The following is a 22,822-nucleotide window of genomic DNA, read 5'->3' as shown; positions in this document are numbered from 1 at the left end:
GGCAGCGGAGAATAAATCTACACAGGCTATTGTAGGCAGTGTTAAGAGACTGAAGGCAGGAGGCTGTAGTATTTTGGTATACGATATCGGCATAATCCAAAATTGGCAGTAAAAGTTGAGAAACAATTCTTTTTCTAACAGGAAAATTAAAACAGTTAATTGATTGGTATAACATTCTAAGTGAGCAGTTGAGCTTATTAGTTATATTATGTACATGAGTGCTAAAAGAAAGATCAGAGTCAAGCCAAAGGCCAAGATACTTGACCTGCCTAGTAGGATTTATGGGAGTTTGATCAAGAAATGTAATTTTTAATGAATTTTCAAATGAAAGATTCGGCTTTTTTTGAAAAAGCATTGAATATGATTTTGACTTATTAAGTAGAAGTTCGTTGGCCAATAGCCACCGCTGGACAGAATCAAAACCATTTTGTAATGTAGTGCTAATGTCATAAATATTAGGTTTGGAACAATAAATGACCGTGTCATCAGCATAAAGTTGGATATTACATTCAGTGCAGCTGCGCGGAAGATCATTGATGAATATAGAAAAAAGTAAAGGCCCGAGAGAGGAACCTTGAGGAATTCCTCTGTCAATACCAGTGAAATTAGAAATGCTGCCCCCAAAAGACACACACTGACGACGATTGTGTAAATAAGAATTGAACCAGAGTAAAGAAGAAGTAGACAGACCAACAGAGTACAATATGTCTAAAAGTAGATAATGATCAACTAAGTCAAATGCTTTAGTAAGATCTAAAAATAATGCACCTGTACATATACGATTATCAAAACTTGAAAACACATCATTGGTAAATTTAAGAAGTGCTGTAGTAGTAGAAAAATGTTTTCTGAATCCAGATTGGCGTTGAGATAATAGGTTATTGTCAGATAGATAATTCGATAATTGGAAAAAGATTATTTTCTCAAAAACTTTTACAACACTATTGATAATTGAGATGGGTCTGTAGTTATTAATATTTCTGGGATCGCCACCCTTGTGAAGTGGGATAAATTTGGCACATTTCCAGGCTAAAGGAAATTTACAAGAACGAAAGGTGGAAAAGTGAAGCCAATGACACTGCTAGTACATGAGAACCAATTTTAATGAACTTATTCTCGATGCCATCTGGACCAGCACCACTGATAGAGGACAGTTCACTTATGGCCCTTTGCACATCAGCTGGGCTGACCTCGGTAAATAAAAAAGAACAGCCTGGCTGGATACAAGGGGCCAGATCAGGTTGAAAAGTAGAAGTCTGTACTTGTGGTGCTAGGGAAAAATGCAAACTAAAAGCATTAGCAATGGTAGCTGGATCATCTATACTTTCATTATTCAGATTCAAATTAGTTGTAGCCCGCCCAGATCTCCCAAGTACATTATTAACCTGTTTCCAGAATCGTCGTGGGTTTTTAAAATCATTCGTTAGACAATTTCTGAAATAATTTGATTTAGAGTTTCTCGTTTGCATAGTGCAATTGTTCCTTAATCGTTTGTATTCTTCCCAGTCAGCAGTGTATTTTGTACGTCGAAATTTGTACCAAGCCCTATCCCTCTGTTTATAGAGATTAATAAGGTCTCCATTTACCCACGGTAAGTGACTACCTTTAACTTTAACTGTGGTCCAAGGAGCATGCTTATTTATAACATTCTGAAGCTCAGTATATAGAAAACTCAATGCATCATCAATAAATGGAATTAGATTGAGCCTGTACCAATTAATTTGTTGCAAATCATTAATGAATTGGTCACTATTGAAGAATTTGGTTTGCCTTATCTTGATAAATTTAGGAGGGAGACGTGGCTTCATAATTTTCCAAATACAATACAATTTACATTTAGATGTGTTAAACAACTTAGGATATATCACTGTTTGTATTAGACCACAGTATTTTTAGGTGAGCAAAAGTAAAGGAACAAATAATCTTAAAGTAAATAACATTTAATATTTGGTGGCATAACCCTTGCTGGCAATAACTGCTTCAATCCTGCGACCCATCGACATCACCAAACTGTTGCATTTTTCATTTGTGATGCTATTCCAGGCTTTTACCGCAGCTTCTTTCAGTTCGTGTTTGTTTCAGGGGGTTTCCCCTTCAGTCTCCTCTTCAGGAGGTGAAATGCATGCTCTATTGGGTTAACCAGGGTGCGAACTATGGGGGAGCTAGGGGGAGCTCGGCTCCCCTTAATAAGACATGGGCTCCCCTGAAAACGTGATTTGTGAAATTTTGGGGGGTCTCTAAAAATACTGACAATGTGTTATTTTGATGTGCAATTTCAGCTTTCGTGTAATGTGATCATCGTGGATTATTATGTGTAAAATTGCAACAATATCATTCAGTCATGCATGACGACGATTTAAACCTAATTCACTTGAATAAAGATAACTATACATGCTGTTCTTGTGATGAGGTTCAAGGCGTGGCGGCGCTGCAGTGCAAATTCAACTCATGTTTAGTACATGTTAACTCAAAGATTAATATAAAAAATGTAAATGTTGGAGGCCATTAATCGGCACGCAAAGTCCTTGAAATCCATTCTGCAGTTAGCATCATATAGCCATGGCAAAAAGAAAACAAGGCAGTTTAATTGATTTTTGTTTTACTAAGAAATTGTGTAGTGATGATGTTAACAGCATGACCGATTCACCTGCTGCAAGCCCTGTTAGCACACCTCCCGCTGGGGTGACAATGCAAGAAGAAGCTGAAGAAATAATGTCCTCTCTGGGTGAAGATGGTGGTGGTAACAGCTCATCAGAGGCCGGTCACCATCCTAACCCCTCTGACTGAAGATGGTGGTGGTAACAGCTCGTCAGAGGCCGGTCACCATCCTAACCCCGCTAACTGAAGATAGGGGTGGTAACAGCTCGTCAGAGGCCGGTCACCATCTTAACCTCTCTGGCTGAAGATGATGGTGGTAACAGCTCATCAGAGGCCGGTCACCATCCTAACCTCTCTGGCTGAAGATGATGGTGGTAACAGCTCATCAGAGGCCAGTCACCATCCTAACCCCTCTGGCTGAAGATGGTGGTGGTAACAGCTCGTCAGAGGCCGGTCACCATCCTAACCTCTCTGACTGAAGATGATGGTGGCAACAGCTCATCAGAGGCCAGTCACCATCCTAATCCCTCTTGCTCCTCTCTCCCATTAAATTGAAACCGCCAGCAGTGGAGAGACTGGAAGAGCCCATATACATGGCTGTTAAGGATGGAAGCTTTGGGGTGCGTCGCTTAGGCCTAATTGAACGGAGGAATTATGGTATTCTTCGGTAACCTGAGTAACTTTAACTGTTGTTCATGTGAAATCTCAAAGACAGCCTGATGCTTTGTTTATAGACTATTTGTGGGTGGCTGTTTGCTGTTTGACCTATCAATTCCTGTCGCTAAAGTATAATAGGGTCAATCCTGTATAGTGCATACACTTGTAGCTGTTATGTATCTTTGTAAGTCGCAAGCGCACCACTGCTTCGGATCATAAGCAGTTCCTTTCTTTCTCCACACTTTGGCCTTTCCATCACTTTGGAAGATATTACAGTTTTTCTTGATTGCTTTGATGCAGCAGTCAACTCAAACTCCACATTTTCAAAACAGTTAACACAGAGGCCGAAACATTGGCACTCATGGTCAAAATGACACATTTTGTTTGCAAAAGGCTCTAACCGTGCCAAAACATTTAAAATATGCAACAAAAGCTAATTTTGCCTTCAAACAACACAACTTGCAAACAAGTGTATGAGCTCTTCCAATCAACCATTACACAGTGGACAACAAAACACAAAATACAGCACTCAGCACAGTGTGAATCAGTGCACCATTGCTTGTCATTGTAGCCTATTACTGTACGTAGCTTTCATGCTAGTGACATTTGTTGATCCAAGAATTGGATCCAGAATCAGAAATGCTTTGATGCAAATTTTATTGATTCCATGATTCTTATTTCAAACTGTGGCTGAAAACTGAAATACTGTAAATATTACACAACCATTACATGTAAACCAAAATAAATATATATAAGAAATTAAGAAAATAAAAACTAAATCTCTTACAGTAAAGTATAAACATCTATTACTGTAGAGTATAAGAAATAGCCACTATTGATACTCAGTCTCTTTTGTCTTGATGATGGGGCCACATGGCTATGATTGATAACGTGATCAATAACAGTTGCCCGAATTTCATCAGAAACCTGAGCCCTTCCAACTATACCTCCACCTTGCACTTGGACTCCTCTTCCTCGGACCCCTCTACCTCTTCCTCTCACTCTCATCTGCCTTTGACCTCTTTCATCCATGTTGGCAAAGAACAACACAGACGCTGAACCTTTAAGGCTTGCAGACTGATTGCTAATTGAAGATTTGTGTGAAGGAGTGTCAAACAGGTGCTTCAGTGATTTCATACTGATGGAGGTAGTTTCTAATAGTTAGGAACAGATGGTTTCTGTTTGGTTACCATAGCTGAAACAATGGAGTTTGGACTGCTTGCGTGCTGGAAAGATTGTGGCTGACCCCTCCCACCCCGGACACAAGCTCTTTGAGACACTCCCCTCTGGCAGGAGGCTGAGGTCCATCAGGACCAAAACCTCACGCCACATAAACAGTTTTTTCCCCTCCGCCACTAGCCTTATTAACAAGGCCCGGAACCCATCCTGACTCTCTCCACACCCCACTGTAAATACTCTGTACCTACTATACCTACTCTGTACCTACACTGTACCTACTCTGCTGTAGTGTTCCTTTTTACTACTGTTTAACTTATTTTACTATTTATTTTATTTTATTTTATCGTTATTAATACATACTGTGTGTATATGTTTATACTTATATTGTTTATATTCTTTTTATCCTTCTTATATTTGTATGTGTGACATGCTCCAACAACACCATGACAAATTCCTCGTATGTGCAACGTACTTGGCAATAAAGCCCTTTCTGATTCTGATTCTGAATGACATCCTTGTTAACTGTTCTGCAAAAGTGTGGGGAAAATGTGTCAATCCAATGAGAAAGGGTTAACATATTTGCAAGAGGTGTCTTCTGCTCTGCTGAGACAGTGCTGATGAAAACCAAATGGATCCCAGTTTCTTTAAGCAGGTCAAAGCAATCAAGAAAAACTGTAATCTTGTGGCGCTTTTCCATTACATGGTACCTACTCGACTCGCCTCGATTTTACACGCCTTTTTTGGTTTTCCATTAGGAAAAAAAGGACCTGGTACTTTTTTTTAGTACCTCCTCAGTCGAGGTTCCAAGCAAGCTGAGCCGATACCAAAAGGTGACGTGAAAGCGACAGACGGGGGTGTCCTGAACAAACCCACTATTTTTAAATAGTTTAGCCAGCTGTGTTTTTTTTTGCTGCCTCCAGCTTCATTTGAAACTAAATGTGTCTTCTGGCAACAACAACACATCTTCCACGTTCTGTGTGTGTGTCGCGTTAGGTCACGGCAGTTTACTGCGGCGCCTCTTGTTTTACAGTTCTGCGGAGGCTCCAGGCAGAGCTTTCGCCGTAGCCTACGTACACACACACGCCGGCTCGATGCACACACCAGCGCACAATGATGTTTATACTTGTGCGCTGGAGTGTGCGTCGAGCCGGCGTGCCACGCTGAGGTGGTACTAAAATCTGCAATGGAAAACGGACGCACAGTGAGTCAAGTCGAGTCAAGGCGAGGCGAGGCGAGGCGAGGCGAGTCGAGTCGAGGCGAGTCGAGGCGAGTCGAGGCGAGTCGAGCAGTTACCATGTAATGGAAAAACGCCATTGGTCTCATCAGTCCATAAGATTGTGTTCCAGAACTTTTGCGGCTCATCTCTGTACTTCTTTGCATATTCCAATCTGGTCTTCCGATTCTTACTGCTGATGAGTGGTTTGCATCTTGTGGTATGGCCTCTATATTTCTGCTCTCGGAGTCTTCTTCGAACAGTGGATTGTGATACCTTCACCCCTGCACTGTGGAGGTCGTTGGTGATGTCACTTACTGATGTTTTTGGGGTTTTCTTCACAGCTCTCACAATATTTCTGTCATCAACTACTATTGTTTTTCTTGGCCGACCTGTTTGACAGTAGTTTTTCTTTTTCAGGACATTCCAAATTGTTGTGCTTGCTATGCCCAATGTTTGTCCAATGGATCTGGTGGATTTTCCTTCTTTTCTCAGCTTGAAAATGGCTTGCTTTTCTCCCATAGACAGCTCTCTGGTCTTCATGTTGGTTTATCCTCTTTAAACAAGAAATGCAGTCTTTATAGGTTTAAACCAAGGATAAAAAGGCAACACCTGGGCAACAAGAAGCATCTGTCAGTCACATGTTCCAATAGTTTTGCTCACTTGAAAAATGGGTGGTATGTCCTGAGTTGTTTAACACATGTTAATGTAAATACCAGGAAATAAAAGCTGAAATTCTGAACTCCTGTCTCATACTCATCTTTTGATCTTAAACCCAAATGTCTTCAGTGAACAACAAAAACAAAGGAATTTGCCTTGCAGTTCCAATACTTTTGGAGGGGACTGTATATCCCCTGAATTTTGTTCCATTGCTACTGAGAAACAGCTGATTGAAGTTATGCAAATAGTACAATCACAGCTGATTGACATCTAGGAAACACACTCAGGTGTTGAGGTTCTTTCAATCGCATGACCATATGGTAGTACAGTAAAAGAGGTCATATTAGAACAATATAGATGAACACAAAGAAAGGGGGAAAATGCCTGCACAAGGGAGAGGAAGACGAGTACCAGGACAATTCTGTCTCTGTCTTCTTTTTTTCATACAGTAAACCGTACATTCTATAAAGCTACTCTGAGATGGGTCATTCATTTTCTGTATTGAATGTTGGCAGCAAAAGAAACTAATAACTAATAAAGGCAGATCTGACACATCAAATAATGCAGTTTCTGTAATTCCATCTCATGTTAGTGTTTTGTATGACATTGTGTTATGATTGACTAAATGTTCCTGTTGGAAGAGAACATGACAGTGTTTTGGAAGAATTATTTGATTTTGAGACATGTTTGCAATGTTTTGGTGGACATAGTGTATTGTGTTAGTGAATTATTGTATTTTGAAAATTAGTGTTAGAGTTTAGTTTTCAGTGTGTGATTTTGAGAATGAAATTAACTGTTTTGCCAATTGTGTGTTGTAGGTGTGTTGGTGCGTTAAGAGTTTAGAAAAGTTGTTAAAAGAATTGAAAAAATTGTCATAGCGATCGTATAAAACTGTAAGTATGCAGTACTCCATAAGGAAGAAATTAGTGAACATAGTCTTTTGTAATTGTAATAAAATAAGGGATCAAATATAAATAAAACTTTGACCAAACTAATCATATTTAAGAGTCCATATTTAAAATACAGGTCCTACTAAGTTATTAGTTTAAAATCAAATGAATAGAAATGATTGATATTGTTAATTTAATTTCTTTTCATTTTTTACTTTTGAAACACTGTTTTCAGTCACCCTTGTCGGAACATCGTATTTTGAGGGCTTTCTACTTCAGGCCAGAGATGCAGCCAATCAGAGCTTGGTATCCACAGTTGGCACCTTTACCTTGACCAATCTGAAAAAGACACAGCTGCTCACCTGCAATAAGCACCAGGTGAACATATGCACATATCACATTCACGTAAAGACACAGTAGTTGAAGTACTATGTGTAACAAGTAATAAATAGTAAAAACATATTTGATCACAAAACCAACATTCTCAGATAAGAAAAATACAGTAAAAACAAAACCTGTGTGTGTTTGTGTGTGTATGTGTGTGTGTGTGTGTGTGTGTGTGTGTTTGTGTGTGTTTGTGTTTGTGTTTGTGTGTGTGTGTGTGTGTGTGTGTGTGTGTGTGTGCCCAGGGTTCAGCAGTGAGCCATACGAGTGATGCCAGACAGACAGAGGTTGTTGTCATCTGGAATGCTCCTACATATGCTCCCAGACAAGTTCAGTTTTTGTGAGTTTATATTTCTAAATTTTATTCAAAGCTAATTTATGAAATGTTTGTTGAAAAGTGGCCACTGCGCTAACAAGTTATGACTGCGCTATAATTTGATACCCAAAATAATAGCAGAAAAGTATCAGTAGCACAAGTAGAGAAGAGTCATATAATCAGCAAACTGACTCAGCAATGTCAGTTAAACAGCATTGAGTGTTCTTAGCATTATTAGCTAATGTCACTTGATGTAAGTGAGCTCTGCCAGACACATGTGGAACTGTCTCGTTTAGCAACCCCTTGACTCTGTGTTGTCATGTTGGCTGGACGAATGGATCAATTTCTGAGTTGTCACTTTCTGTCTGAACAGTTGGATCAAACCAGGCACTGGGTATATTTCTCATGAAGTGGCAATGTTGCACAGTAAATAATTACATCAGTTATTTAAAGCATGACAGCGAACTTGGTTGCACTATATTTTATTTATATACAGTATACTTATACATTTTCCACTGTAATGTAATACATTACTTTCAGTGGTTACACTTCGTATTATCATTTTAATTACAACACTAACATGTTCATACATGGGATATACTTATATTCAATTCAATTCAATTTTATTTATAGTATCAAATCATAACAAGAGTTATCTCGAGACACTTTACAGATAGAGTAGGTCTTGACCACACTCTATAATTTATAAAGTCCCAACAATTCCAGTAATTCCCTCAAGAGCAAGCTTTTAGTGCGACAGTGGCGAGGAAAAACTCCTTTTAGGAAGAAACCTGGGACAGACCCAGGCTCTTGGTAGGCGGTGTCTGACGGTGCCGGTTGGGGGTGTGATGAACAGTGGCAATAATAGTCACAATGAAGATAATGGAACAGTGACTAGAAAATGGTAGTCGTAGTAGTTCATGTCATATGCCATATTATATGAAATGGTTACATTTGTGCAGAGTGCTCAGCTCAACAATCTACCCATATCTCTCATGATGTAATTTTATTAGTTACACCTTTGTCTGATACGTCAAGATGTCTGCCTTAAGAAAGGTCTAGGCAATATCCTGTGTCCAAGTGAGAATTTTGGTATACAAATGGATGTACAGAAAAGGCAACAGGATAAACAAAATCTACAGGGCTCGTCCTATGGGACTACAAATATCCACAGATATTAGCCATTCATCAAATATGAAGATGTAGTGTCTAAAATGTACAGGGTTCATCCTCTGCGTAGCATTAAAATCTTTATTTAATTTTGATAATCCTTATTTAAAATGGAAATTTTAATGACCCAACGATGTTTTGAAAAGTAAATATATGCTCATTAAAATACATGTTTGCATGACTGTGCGACTGCGTTAATCCTTGACTTTATTCTAAAGATTTATACATTACTTGACAGAATATTCCACAGTGAGTGTTTATCTATGGCTATATTTTCCAGTGTGACTGTAGTGAAACACTACAGTCTATTTTGGGTGAAACTGCCTGGGCCAATCATCTATCAGCATGGTGTTACTCCCCACCCACCTCAGTCAGACACTACACCTCCTCCAGTACAACCTACAACCACAGCCTCCATCCTGCCTGGGCTTGTAAGTGTCACAACATTTGGACTTCTGATTGTGACAGTGATTTCCTGTCTGAACATGCAGTAATCAATAAGCTCCCTCCCCATCTTACACCTTTAGTTTACTTCTGAGGGATGTGGCCAGTCAAAATCCTGCCTGCTCGATCCTCCTGGCTGTGATCCAAAAGAAGACCCTCACTGCTTCTTCCTGTCCATGACTACAGAGGGACCAGACAAAATGGTTTGACTTTTAACAGTACTGGTACAATGAAAACAACATCGATGGATTCTGATCACATTCAAACTGGGACGCTGTGTGTCACCAGGGTGCATTTTCCAGATAATCTGCTGGATTGCCTGCAGCACAGAAGAACAGAACAGAAGAACCTATTCATGTTGCCAATCAGTTTCATTGTGTTTTGAGTTAGAGGTTTACATTTGCCAATGAGGCTATAGTTTTTAATGATGCGCTGGCGGGGATGCTGTTTTACCAAATTATAAATCTCACTAAAACAACAGGGGGTAGTGGCAGAAAGGAAGGTCCGTCTCTCAAAATAAGGCAGCTGATCTAACAGCTCTTATAGCTGATCCGGCGGGGGAGTTGGGGCGGTCTGGCATTAGATTCCCAGCGCTGGCGTTTGCACTAGCTTAATTTGAGTTGCTCTGGAGCTGCCGTATTCTTTCTGCCACTTTGAATTTAGGATTTAATATCATCTACTGAATCTTTATCACTTCTCTCTGCAGTCTATGGTATTTGAGCTGAGTGGCCCAGCAGAGGGATACATTGCCTTTGCACTGTCCTGGGACAAATGGATGGTAAGCTAGACCCTCAGTTTAACACAACATTCTGCATTAAATATTTATCTTCAGTAATCAGAAAAATACCTGCAGCTGTAAAGACATTTTTGTTATGATCCATTTACCAACATGTTACTACTACATACTGTATATATTTACGCATGTGTGTGTGTGTGTGTGTGTGTGTGTGTGTGTGTGTGCATGTGCGTGTGCGTGCGTGTGTGTGTGTGTGTGTGTGTACGTGTGCTCAGGGTAATGATGATGTGTATATGTGTGTAAAAGATGGGGATAGAGTATTAGTGAGTGCTGCCTTCGTCAGTGGACGGACACACCCTGAAGACCAGTCTGAGGTGAGAAGTGAAAAGTCTTTGTGAATAAATCTAATGTAATATAAATGGGAAGAATAGGAACAGAGAACATTGAAAAACTACAAAAGATATCAGTGAAAAAAAACAAACTTTAATGCTTTCCTTGATTTTCTTTTTTTAAAAGTCAAATTTTACTATGGTACAATTTTGTTCTTGAAAGTATTGAAAGGACTATCTAACTAGTTTAATCAGGAGAGACCTCATTTTAGGTCAACAATTATTTATTGATGCACAATAAAAATGATAACTGAGAAAAGTCTTTGGCGATTAGACCCTATTGTGACATAATCAAATTCCCATCGGGACGTTATCATATTGTAAAGGGGGTCGAGAAGCGTCGTGAGTATTATAGGATACCCCACATGGAGTCTAGACACTGGTGGTGATAGTGATGAATGAAGAGGATGCTGTGATCTGGATTCATGAGAAGAGGACTAAGCTCAGGTGAGCTCAGACCTGGCACTGTAAATTATGAACTGGAAGGAAACGGGGTGGAGGAGGGTCATGACGATTCACGCTAAAATGAGAGCTGACAGAAACTATGAGTAAAACATTTAAATATTGACAGCAGAATGTGATTGGCTGATAAAGATTGTGGCTAAGTCTTGGTGGTTTAATTAAAAGAGGGTTAAGAGTCCTGCCCGCCTCAGCATCGTAGAGGTGTACAGCTTTTCATGCTGTGTGTGTGTGTGTGTGTGTGTGTGTGTCTGTGTGTGTGGAGACGCTGCCTGAGCCCTGCCTCTGCCTCCAACACAGAAAGCAGACGAGATGACAGTGGCAGCGCGATCAACTAAAATGTTGGTAACATTCATGTTTATGTCAAAATTAATATACTCTTTATTTTCAATTATAAAAATTAGCAATTGCAATATATTGCCAAATAACCAAATAATAAACATGCCAAGTGTGTAAGAGAACTCCGGTGGCTGACATGAAGATGCAAAGGGCCCTATCTAGAGCCAGTGTTTGGTTTGTCCGTTCTGGACTACCGTATATAGATATAAAAGGCTCATTCTAAGCTAACATAAACATAGTTATTGATATCATATTCCATTTCTGCCAATAGTTTGCCCTAAGTCCTATACACTAGAATGTTAAGTTACAGACAGGAGATTTATATCCATCTTCAGGACAAGGGCAGACTGCAGCATAACATCCGGATTTTCTCTTAATCGGTAAATGGCCAAGGGACCGTTCGGTATTTATGGAATGGACCACCGGAGGAAAATAGGGGAGGGTCATGTCTTTTTATTCTTTGTTACGGGGAGGGTCACCCAACGTTTTTTAGTCTAGGAGGGAGGGTCACCCAACTGTTGTATTCATGAAAACAGCAACATTTCAAAGTGGCTTGTTTGGTGCATACTTTTCCATGTAGATCTCAGTCTCAGCCCCCCATCGCTAGCAGATGGCTCTGACCCAACAAAAATCGCAATATGAGTTTGGAGTTGCTTTCTTTGAGAATGCAACCCTATAGCTAACTGTGCCATCTGTTGCCAAAGTATCGTCACTGACATAAAGATGGAATATAATGAGGCTGACTAGCTGAAAGGTTTCACGTTGCCTCGAGCTGGAGCACCCACGGAAAATACTGAGCATCCACATGTGCCAGACTGCCAGTAGGCTACATTCATTCAAAATTAAACATTGCAGTTGCTAAGTGGAGCGTGTGAGCGCTGATTGCGGTTATGTGTCAGTTAAACTTCTCATCTCCAATCCTATCTGTATTTGTGAGAAGTGGCACTGTCCTGAGTTGAAAGCCTACTTCATGGCTTTATTATTGAATTAAAAGGCGTGTGTGTTTGTGTCGGCCGCTGTCCATTTCCTAAGGTTCTGAAATGCAAACATTTTTTGACTCCTTTTTTTCTTTTTAAAGGGCGTGCGCCCGTGAGCACCCATGGAGGAAAACATAAATTGGAAGTGAATTTAGTAATGAAATAGCAGACAAACTATTTCCAGTTGTAGTTCCGATGAGACAACCTGTAGGGGGACTGAAGCGGGAAAAGTTCTCTAGTGTTTTAACTTTGAATTTCTGATTGGGCGGGCCAGCTGTCAATATGGGTTATTACCCATAGTGTGCTTTGTTGAATGGTCTCAGTGTTTTATTGTTTTATTTCATGTAAATACTAGTTTACTAGAGGAGTAACTCAGTATTTGAAGTAATGCAGTTATGCAAGAAGTGTGCATTTAGTTTCCATGCTTATTGTGTTTCCACAACAATGTTAGTGAGTAAATCTACTGAAATGGCCACCATAACAGAGGAGTGTGATGTGTAAGATGAGAAAGCAGAGGTTTAGTCATGTCATGGTTGTAAAAAAACAGTGGCTATCTGAACAGAACAGAAGGCATCAATAAATTGCTGGGGAGGGTCATGCCTCTTTTCCCAATCATTTTGGAGGGTCATAAAAAAATGTATTGCTGGCGAAGGGAAGATCAAGTCTATTTTGCCTAAAGATCCCAAAACTCCTCCGGTAGCCCCTTTAATAAAAAACAAACAGTCCCTAATGCAATGAATGCTGATGGAAACGTTATTTACCTAATAAATAATGAAGTGTGATGACGTTTTTGGTCATTTTATGGTTGCAACCCACCATAAAACGAAGAAGTGGAGTTTTAGGTCATTTCCGCCACGTTTTCTGTTTTCTACAGATATAAGTGGATGAACGAGGAGACGAGAGACTTTTTAAATTTCATAAACAATTTGGGCAAAATGATTGGTGAGAATATCTTCATTGATCACAACTTGATTACACATATGATAGATATTATTCAAATAATTCTGTAAATGTTAGGTCATGTAAGTGTATTACTTAATGTGAAAAGTGTAATCTGTCTTTTACACTATACTACGGTAGCATATTACTTTCAGCACTTCTAATGGCGATTTGAAAAATATATCTTGCATTGTTTATTACTGGATTCGCTGGTATTTAATACGATTAAACTGAAAAGATATAATTTTGTTGTGTTTGGGTGATCTGTTGCGGCCACAGCAAACAAACACAACTTTAATGTGACCGTCAACATATCGAAGAACACCAAACCCGAGGATTAGTTAAAGTAAATTAAAGTTTATTCACAACTTATCTATTATTGATTAAACCAAAACTATGGGAGTCTGGAGGTCTGGCCAAAAAGAACAAAAGAAGGGAAGAAGCCTGAGCCAACCCATCAAGGGCCATTGGACCCAGAACTTCCCCCCCTAAACTAAAGAGTAGTGACTAACTAACAGAAACAAAGCCGCGAAAACTACACTACCAGACCTCCATCCTCAAAGCAATAAAACACAACAGAAGACGATGATCAGAGCTGCTTCAGTCTCAGAGACCCGATCTCTGTCTCCCAGCCTTCCTTATATACAGGGCCAGGGCCACACTGACAATCAGGAATCAGGAACAACTGAAATGAACAGAGAGGAAGAAGAGAGCAGGGCGGGGAGCGTATAACAGATCAAATGTATGAAATGTTCTTATGACATTTGACAAAAAAATATTTTTTGAATGAATGGTTGTGTGGTGGGAGATGTTTACAATCCAAATGAATGGTACATTTTGAATGAAAGACTGGCTGTGTTACAAGGGTAATGAGTTTGGAGTTTTGTACTAAGAGTTGTGAAATTGTATCACATGGTTGTGATAATAGTACCAAAGCGATAAAAAAACTATAATATGTTTGTTTATGTATGCACCATCACTAAGGCAAATTCCATGTAAGTGTAACTTATTGTGGCAATAAACCCGTTTCTTATTCTGATTCTCACAAAGAAACCAAAAATGTTTCCCTTCTGAAATATAATTGGATTTTCTCTGGATTTTGTGTGTGTGTGTGTGTGTGTGTGTGTGTGTGTGTGTGTGTGTGTGTGTGTGTGTGTGTGCGTGTGTGTGTGTGTGTGTGTGTGTGTGTGTGTGCAGTCTGTCCTCTCCTCAGTGTCATGGCGGCTGGCAGACGGACATATTCAGTGCAGATTAAGTAGACCAGTCAAACTGACTAATCAGAAAAGAGCCCTCTATGATCTGGACAAAGACTACTTTCTGTTTCTAGCCAACGGACATGCTCAGTACGGTAAGAGTATGCAAACACACGTTACCTTGGAAACTGAACCCATTCACCCTTGCAGCCAAACTGTGTCTAAAGGGGCCAATTAATGTCCTTATCAATATGTCGAAACTTTATTATGTCACATGACAGTTTGATCTGAGAATGGTGTCAGGATGTCATTAACAGGAAATGAGCAGCACACAAAGTACAGGCTTATCCACTGTTGGTTTTTTCTAACACTCAATAGTTAATGGTTAATTGGCCTTTCAAGATTGAAGTGATTTATTAATGGATGACACAAATGCTCACTTGCTCACAAATTCTCACTAGAGAGAAAATGTTATGAAGAAACAGCAGTTTGAGTTCAACTGTAAGTAGCACTTTAAGTTGATTTTTTTGAATTTGTTTATTTGCACAATAAAATCAAGGCAACAGAAACACAACAAGAAATTAAAATAAATATTAAAAGATTGTAAGGGTGAGATTAAGAAAATCCCTAGGGGCTTGATGAATCTCACCTTGTGGAAGAGGGGGAAAAATGTTTAATGAACAATTACAATTACAAGAGTCCTATCAACAAATCTACAAATTAAACACAAGTAAGCACTGAATAAAAAAAAAAAAAAACTAAGGTTGGCTACATAAAACAGCGAAGGCATAAAATAAATTACAAGAATATAGATAAAATGAGGATGTGTGGACTTATGATTGAGTAGTTATGAGAGACAGGAAGGCCAAACAAAATCAGATATGAATAGTTCAGATCAATACAGACAGTTAAGTTTGGGTCATCAGACAGGTCCTAAGCCTCTTTTTATAATTTTTGACAGAAGTTGACTGAAATGCAGTGTTGATACAACTATTTTGTGCTCCCTGTATCTAATAGAGAATTGAAAAAAAGCCTAGTACGGAACATTGGAAGGTGTAAATATTTGGCATGTCTTGTATTATAACCATATACATCAGCATTAGACTGAAAAAATCCTACACAAGGCATCGGAATGGAAGCTGGCTGGTGCAAAAAATGTGAAAATAAAAATGTAAAACACATTTGATGGATAAGGATTAATTTTACTGCTGCTTGTTCAAAGGGTGTGTCAACCCATCCTGCTGGCTCTGTCAGCTATATCTGACTTCAAAAGGTCTGTGACTCATAGACTGACTGTTAATCAGTAACATTGAAAACTTTTATGTCCCACTTATGTTGAATGTACCAGGGGAAGTAGTTTGTTAGTAGTAGTTTATTAGTTTGCTGGCATATATATAACTAAAATTGTATCTCTCATCTAGGTAAAGTGTGGAAACATAGTCAGCAGCCATTAATCTCCAGCCACAGAAAACATCTCACTGGACCACCAGAGATCCTCAGAGGCTCCCGGGCACCCATCATTATGAAAATGCATGGTTTGTTGAGTGCTTGATTTAAACATTTAGGTCACTGGGTGTCTGATGCAGTTAAACTAGCCCAAGGATATGTTTTTTAAGCTTAACAAGTTTATATTCCATTTATTTTCTCTATGAGTTACTACAACATATGTAAAATATGTAAATGTAATCATAATCAGATTTCTTCATACACAGTCAATGATGCACACACAGCCAAGTGTCAGAAATACATTATTAGATAACTAGATACTCAGCAAGAAAAGCAGGGCTTGACATTAGCACCTGCCTACCCGCCAAATGTGAGTAGAATTCGGCAGTGGCGTTTAACACAGGCACTCTTACTAGCCACTTTGGCAGGTGCCATAAAGGCCTATTTATTTATATATATATATATATATATATATATATATATATATATATATATATATATATATATATATATATCCCCAGAGCTCCACTCAGCGCCATATCCCCCCAGAGCTCCACTCAGTGCGGACACCCTACAAGAAGGGTTTAGCCGAGGCAACGGTTGGATCAATCTGTGGGAGAAAAACATTTTAACAAGAGGTTTGTAAAAGAAGTAAAGAGAGCGTGCAGCAGGACAATAGACTTTAAAAAAAGTTTGCTCTTGGCATCCCGCTTCTCGTCACCAGGGGCCAGTTGCTGACACACAAGTCCTTGCTCCAAACCACTTTCAATTAATCTTCTACACCTCTGGCACCACTTTTGCAATAAGAAGCTACTCTTTTTATGTCTGTGTCTAAATCGGTTGCATGTTACATACAAAAGGATATGGCAAGCCCTTTGAGCATCAATTCCATATCCTTGATATCAGATGTCAGGTTGCTCCACTAATTGGCTTTTTGTCAGTACTAGTTGAACAAAATCTTTTACTTGTCACTGGTTTTCAGCAACTAGTGGAATATAAGCCTTACTAGTGACGCAGGGCATGCGCTAGTAGCACCAAAGTCCAAACTAGTCAGCTGTTTGACGCACTAGTGGTCCTGTGAACCGAATAAGTAACAATAAAAGTCTTACTAGTTAACTAGTGACCTGCAAAAGCTCTGACATGTCAACTAGGAAACATGAATTCTGGTTGCTAGTTTATTGGTAAGCAACATGTCCAACATGTTTACTAGTTAACTAGTAAAAGCCAAAATGTTCATTAGTAAACTAGTTGAAGCCTCTTTTGACCTTACTAATTAACTAGTGAATCTCAAAATATTTACTAGTTAACTAGTGTGATGTCCAAAAAGCCGATTAGTGACACTAGTGAGAGACATTGTGCTTTTACTAGTTAACTAGTTGGGTACAAAATGTGTACTAATTACCAAATGAAATCCAAAGTGCTTACTTGTTAACTAGTAGCACAAAATGCTAATGAGGAAGAGGGGACAAGGGCTTTCTATTGGCTCTCCAGTGAGAACTGCCTAAAGTCTGAGGAGCTGTCTGTGTTGATAGCGACAGCTCCTTAATACGCTATCCAGAGGAAAACATGATCCTTTTTATATTAACCACAATGAAAAAACATAGAACATTTTATGTTTAATAATTCTCTGCTTGATGTATTTTTCCTTTTTGACTTTTTCACAGTAGCCTAAAACACAAATATATGCAATCATTTTTTTTATGAATCATGAATTACAGCATTGGGACTAGGGTTGGGTATCGTTTGGGTTTTTTCCGATACCGGTGCTAAAACGATACTTTTAAAATGGTGGCGGTGCCTAAATGTTGCCTGAACCAATACTTAATTAGTATTGTTTTTCCGACAATGGCAGCTGCACACCTCCTGATGTTGGAATCCTCTCCAGTGAAATACAGTCACACTTTACACTGTTTAGCTGTCAGCATTTAACCGTGTTTAATCCAGCTGCTAGCTAACAGTAGGCTAACGTTACCTGCTGTCAAGTGTAGTGTTAACTAGCATCCTGTGCAGCGATGCCTATGTTGCCAGCGCTGGCATTTAATTGGCACCGAAATGAGGCACCAAAATCTGCGTTGCTATTCGGTCAGGTAGATAGTGGTCGTTTAGGCACCGGTGCCGTATTAGCACCGGATTTCAGTACCCAACCCTAATTAGGACAAAAACATCATAGTACTTAAAACTACTTCATTTTACCTCAATTTGCTTTTGTTTGGCTGTTTGAAAATGAATAAGCTTTTGCTGTTGTGATATTTCAAACAGTCTTAGGAGCAACAAGGGTTTCTCTATAATGCAGTTATTTATGTTCATAGGTCATTACATGTTTGAAGTGGCAGATTTACCAATATGAAGTCAGCTTTAGTATGGAATCAAATGCCACAGGATAAATCCCTGATTTTATGGGCTCCTCCTTGTGAAATATGGTATTTATATATATGTAAAGACATACTGTTAGCTATATACAGGGACAAAACAAGACAGTCACACATGAGACAGGTGCAGTTAAGCTGTCAAACAGCAAAACATTGTAATTTAAATCAGGAGAGACTTAACGAAACAGAGGTTTAAGAAACATTATTTTTAAGAAAATGTATTTAACATGCTATAAGATACATATTTGAACTACTACGACTACCATTGTGATCACTGTTTCACTATCTTTATTATGAGTATTATTGCCACCATTCACCACTCCCCCAATTGGTGCCATCAGACACAGCCTACCAAGATTCTGGGTCTGTCCCAGGTTTCTTCCTAACAGAAAAGGGAGTTTTTCCTCGCCACTGTCGCAATAGCTACGGCTAATGCTTGCTCTTGAGGCAACCACTGTAATAGTTGGGGCTTCGTAAACTACAGAGTTTGGTCTAGACCTACTCTATCTGTAAAGTGTCTCGAGATAACTCTTGTTATGATTTGATACTATAAATAAAATTGAATTGAATTGAATTGAAATATATATGTTGGGAATTGGTAAAGGTACAGATTCAATTATTAGCAATTTATCAAAGATGATTTATCAATATTAATAAAGTTATGAATAACTTTACCAAGTTGATAAATAATCAAAACGGGGCACCACCCTGAACTCAGGGGCCAATAACTGAACGAAAACAGTCTCAAATGTGCTGATCTCATTAAAATACAGATCTTAATTAATTTGATTCATTTATCTGGTATCTTTAAAAGGAACAAAAGAAGGGTGAAAATCGAGCACTGACCTGTATAACCAGCTGTAATTACAACATGTACACAAATAACAACTTCTTGTTAAAGTCTAAATTAACTTCAAAAATACTGATGGTCAATCAATAATTCTTCACTCATCAAACTCTATCGACTTGTTACAGTTCTAGCAAAAAAAGCAGGAAGCAAGCTGGGATATGTATATGTGTGTGTGTGTGTGTGTGTGTGTGTATGTAGGACAGGAGGAGGGAAGAGAGGTAGGAGTGGCGGGGGCCACGTGGTCGGGCTAACCACGCGAGATTCAAGATGGCGGTTGGGGGACTGCGTGATTTGAGGCTATTTGTAAGTCTAGTACAAAAAGACAAAAAATGGCTACTCCTAGCGCTGAAATGGCAGGGAACACCGCAAGATTTCAACACGTGTTACAGACAAAGGAGACACACCACGGAGCGTTATTTTGGTGCCGAAATGGCAGTGGTGACGCTGTGTTACGTTCTCACGTGACTATGGCGCTTGTCGAGGCCAGCTGTTCAAAATGGCGTGTGTGTGTGTGTGTGTGTGTGTGTGTGTGTGTGTGTGTGTGTATGTATAGAAAAGGGAGGGAAAGAAACAGAAAGGAAACACGATTGAAAAGAAGAACAAACACTTGAAATCTTGATCCTCGCGGAAGTGACAATAGCCACTCTCCTCGTTCACTCAAGACTCTGGCCTAACGTGAAGTTATGGCAGGGTCTGAGAATTTGTTTAACGAAGGGAGTGCTATTTCTCTGCCTCTGGTGAGCTATCAGCTGACTTTCCGTGGCGACAATAACCAAACAGTTCGTCTAACACAGGTCTACGATATAATGGTCTCATTATGTCGCAGCGCCGTGGTTTGAGTGATGAAAGAAAGGGTTATTATCTTGCTTGTGCAGTAACTAAACTTCTCTGCGGCGGGAGGTAGCAATTACAGTTTCAACACAAAACTTCAACAAGTATCGTGATCAGTGATACCTTCACAGCAATAATTGGGACACAGCAGTCCCGATCACATTAATGGCAAGAACGTTGCAGCGATAGCACTCACTCATTAATAAAACACACTGTTCTACATCTGCCCAGAACTATAAGCCTCTTACTGTGTGTTGCAGTCCATTGGTTTGTCCTGCGGATTCTCCACCATGGACAGAAACGGGTTAATCACTCGCCAGTGATTAACGAAACAACTCCTTCCAGGGCAGTGGAGTGGAACAGTTCTGTCGACTTTGACGAAAAAGCAAAGCATGATGTCCTTCCTTTTCATTGAAAAACGGGGTTGATTACCCTCTCTGCAGGTTTGGTGAGATACTGGTTTTCAGTGTCTCACTAGGATCCCTCGTATCACGAAAGATACAGAACAGCTCACTCGACCAGCAAAATAATACCATTTAGTCACAAATGTTTGCGTGTGCATCCTGTCGCAGCTCGCGCATGCAGTGGATGACAATGGTTCGTGGGTGTCGCTGACTTTTATTCCTCATGTCACCTGGTCACGGTCCCCTGCTGCGTTCAGGGTCCCCAGCCAATTATTATTATTTTTTTTTTGTTGTTGTGCAAACAACCAGCAAAACCCCTCCATGTACACTATCAAAATTTGGTCTGCTGGTGCTGGATTCAGAGGTGGCAGCCTTGGCTATCTTGTTCAAACACTGACCAATCAGAATCCTTGTCCCGTCTGATTTATTTACATGCAGCCAACTATACTACTAGCAGTACTAGTAGTACTAGTGGACTGCATGCTGCAATAGACATGCCTGTAAAATTCATTCATTTACTAGTTGGACTTTCTCTGGACGTTACTAGTTAACTAGTGAGGCTCAAAATGCCTACTAGTTAACTAGTGGGGGGCATTTTTTTACCTTACTAGTTAACTTGGTACACACATTTGATCTTACTAGTTAACTAGTAAGGTCCAAAAAGAGTCACTAGTTAACTAGTGACACTGATGTTTTCCACAACTAGTTAACATGTATGACACTTGCACCATCAGTTGAATGTTTTAGCCTTGACTAGTTATGTAAGCGGCAACCTGCAGCCACTAGTTCACTTGTTGCAGTTCCTTGGGCCAACATGTTAACTAGTGCACACCATGCAAATGAATTAGGCAAGATAGAACAAAATATTGAGTCCTGATTGGTTTGTATCTTTTATTTTGGACTGGAGAGCCAATAGGAAGCGTCAAATTCCCCTCTCCCCTCCTCCTCATTAGCATTGTGTCCTACAATTTAACTAACTAGTGTGCACTTTGGCTTTATTAGTAGACATTTGGGACCACACTAGTTAACTATTCAAGTCCAGAAACAGTCCAACTAGTGAACTAGTAAGTTTTTTGGCTTTTACTAGGTAACTAGTGGAGGAACCTGACTTTTGATATCAAGGATATGGGATTAATGCTCAAAGGGCTTGCCATGAAAGGGGCTTTACAACCTTATCACTAGGGCTGTAACGATGCATTGTGAATCAGTTAAAAATGTATTTAAATGTGTAAAGATTACAACCGGTTGAGATAAAAAATTATTTGCAATGCAATTTTTAAATAGCCCAGGGTGTGACGCTAGATAACATTACACAGCAGGAAACGTTAGCCTGTCGTTAGCTAGTAACGTTAGCTGACTTAAACATGGTTAAAATGCTGACAGCTAAATGGTGTAAAGTGTGACTGTATTCTACTGGAAAGGATTCCAGCACAGAGATGTAACATTACAACAGTCTGCAGCTGAAGACACAGAGGAGACATTGAGACAGCATGGACACTGCTGCTGTCAAATAAACAACAGTGACTTAGTGTTGTGTTTGGGTCCGGCTCCGTAAGGTTGTTGTTGTTGTTGTTGTAAAATACCATTCTGCCATCCAGTGTTTCTCCTTTTTGTCGTTTAACAGCAAAAGAAAAAAGTTGTTGTCATAAGTTATCGTTCTTACATTTTAAATGCATCTTTAAATGTAACCATATGGCCTTAGCAATAAACAAGCCTTTCTTAAATTTTTAATTTTTATTTAATTTTTTTTGTTATTTAAGATAAAATACTATTTAAGTTGCCCTTTTGATAAGAGGACAAATCTGCTGTTTTGTAGTTTATATAAATAAAGGAATAGTTTTCAGTCATTTCATTCTGTTAAAAAAGTAGTCTTGATTTGGGTATTTACAGTGATCATTTAAATTTATAAGGGTTGTAAATAAAAAAAATAATCAAAATAATGGCAATGAAAATGTTGAGTGGCTAGTAACTTTGGGAAACCACTAACCACAGTGCCTGGTGAGCAAAAAAATTGCCAAGCCCTGAAGATAAGGATGTCTGTCTGCCAGGTGATTTTGGTCAGACTGCGGAGATGCAATAGTCTTGCCATTTTGATGTTGCAGAGTAGTATTAAACTGTTTAGTCCAACATTTAGTGTTAACTTTGAGAAGCGTGTTCAGTTGCAGAAAGTAATTGCTGAATTGCCACTTCTTCTCTAGGTGCACTAATGCTGTTAGCCTGGATGCTAACAGGAAGTGTTGGTACCTTCATTGCCAGCTTTTACAAATCTGATTGGCCAAATCAAACTGTCTTCGGCCAGAAAATCTGGTTCCAGGTAGATATCCCTGTGATGGGGTGCATCACACACACAAATACAAACAAAGTAATTGAAATGGCAAT

At 39.3% G+C, this 22,822-nt stretch overlaps 1 protein-coding gene across 3 annotated transcripts in view; it reads left to right on the top strand.

Annotated features, from left to right (window-relative positions):
• LOC116055593 (putative ferric-chelate reductase 1) overlaps positions 1-22,822 on the top strand; it is a 36,090-nt gene that overhangs the window by 1,878 nt on the left and 11,390 nt on the right. For all 3 annotated transcript variants that reach the window (XM_031307621.1, XM_031307620.1, XM_031307618.1), the window contains exons 3-11: positions 7,433-7,575; positions 7,827-7,921; positions 9,348-9,498; positions 9,595-9,714; positions 10,218-10,289; positions 10,523-10,621; positions 14,548-14,698; positions 15,965-16,078; positions 22,642-22,757. In XM_031307621.1, coding sequence (XP_031163481.1) covers positions 7,433-7,575; positions 7,827-7,921; positions 9,348-9,498; positions 9,595-9,714; positions 10,218-10,289; positions 10,523-10,621; positions 14,548-14,698; positions 15,965-16,078; positions 22,642-22,757 — 1,061 coding nt within the window. The remainder of the gene's footprint in view (positions 1-7,432; positions 7,576-7,826; positions 7,922-9,347; positions 9,499-9,594; positions 9,715-10,217; positions 10,290-10,522; positions 10,622-14,547; positions 14,699-15,964; positions 16,079-22,641; positions 22,758-22,822) is intronic.

Source organism: Sander lucioperca, chromosome 9 (assembly GCF_008315115.2).
Source record: "Sander lucioperca isolate FBNREF2018 chromosome 9, SLUC_FBN_1.2, whole genome shotgun sequence".
NCBI classification, from domain to species: Eukaryota; Metazoa; Chordata; class Actinopteri; order Perciformes; family Percidae; genus Sander; species Sander lucioperca.
The sequence above is the reverse complement of the archived record's forward strand: the minus strand, read 5'-3'. Positions and strand labels throughout refer to the sequence as shown.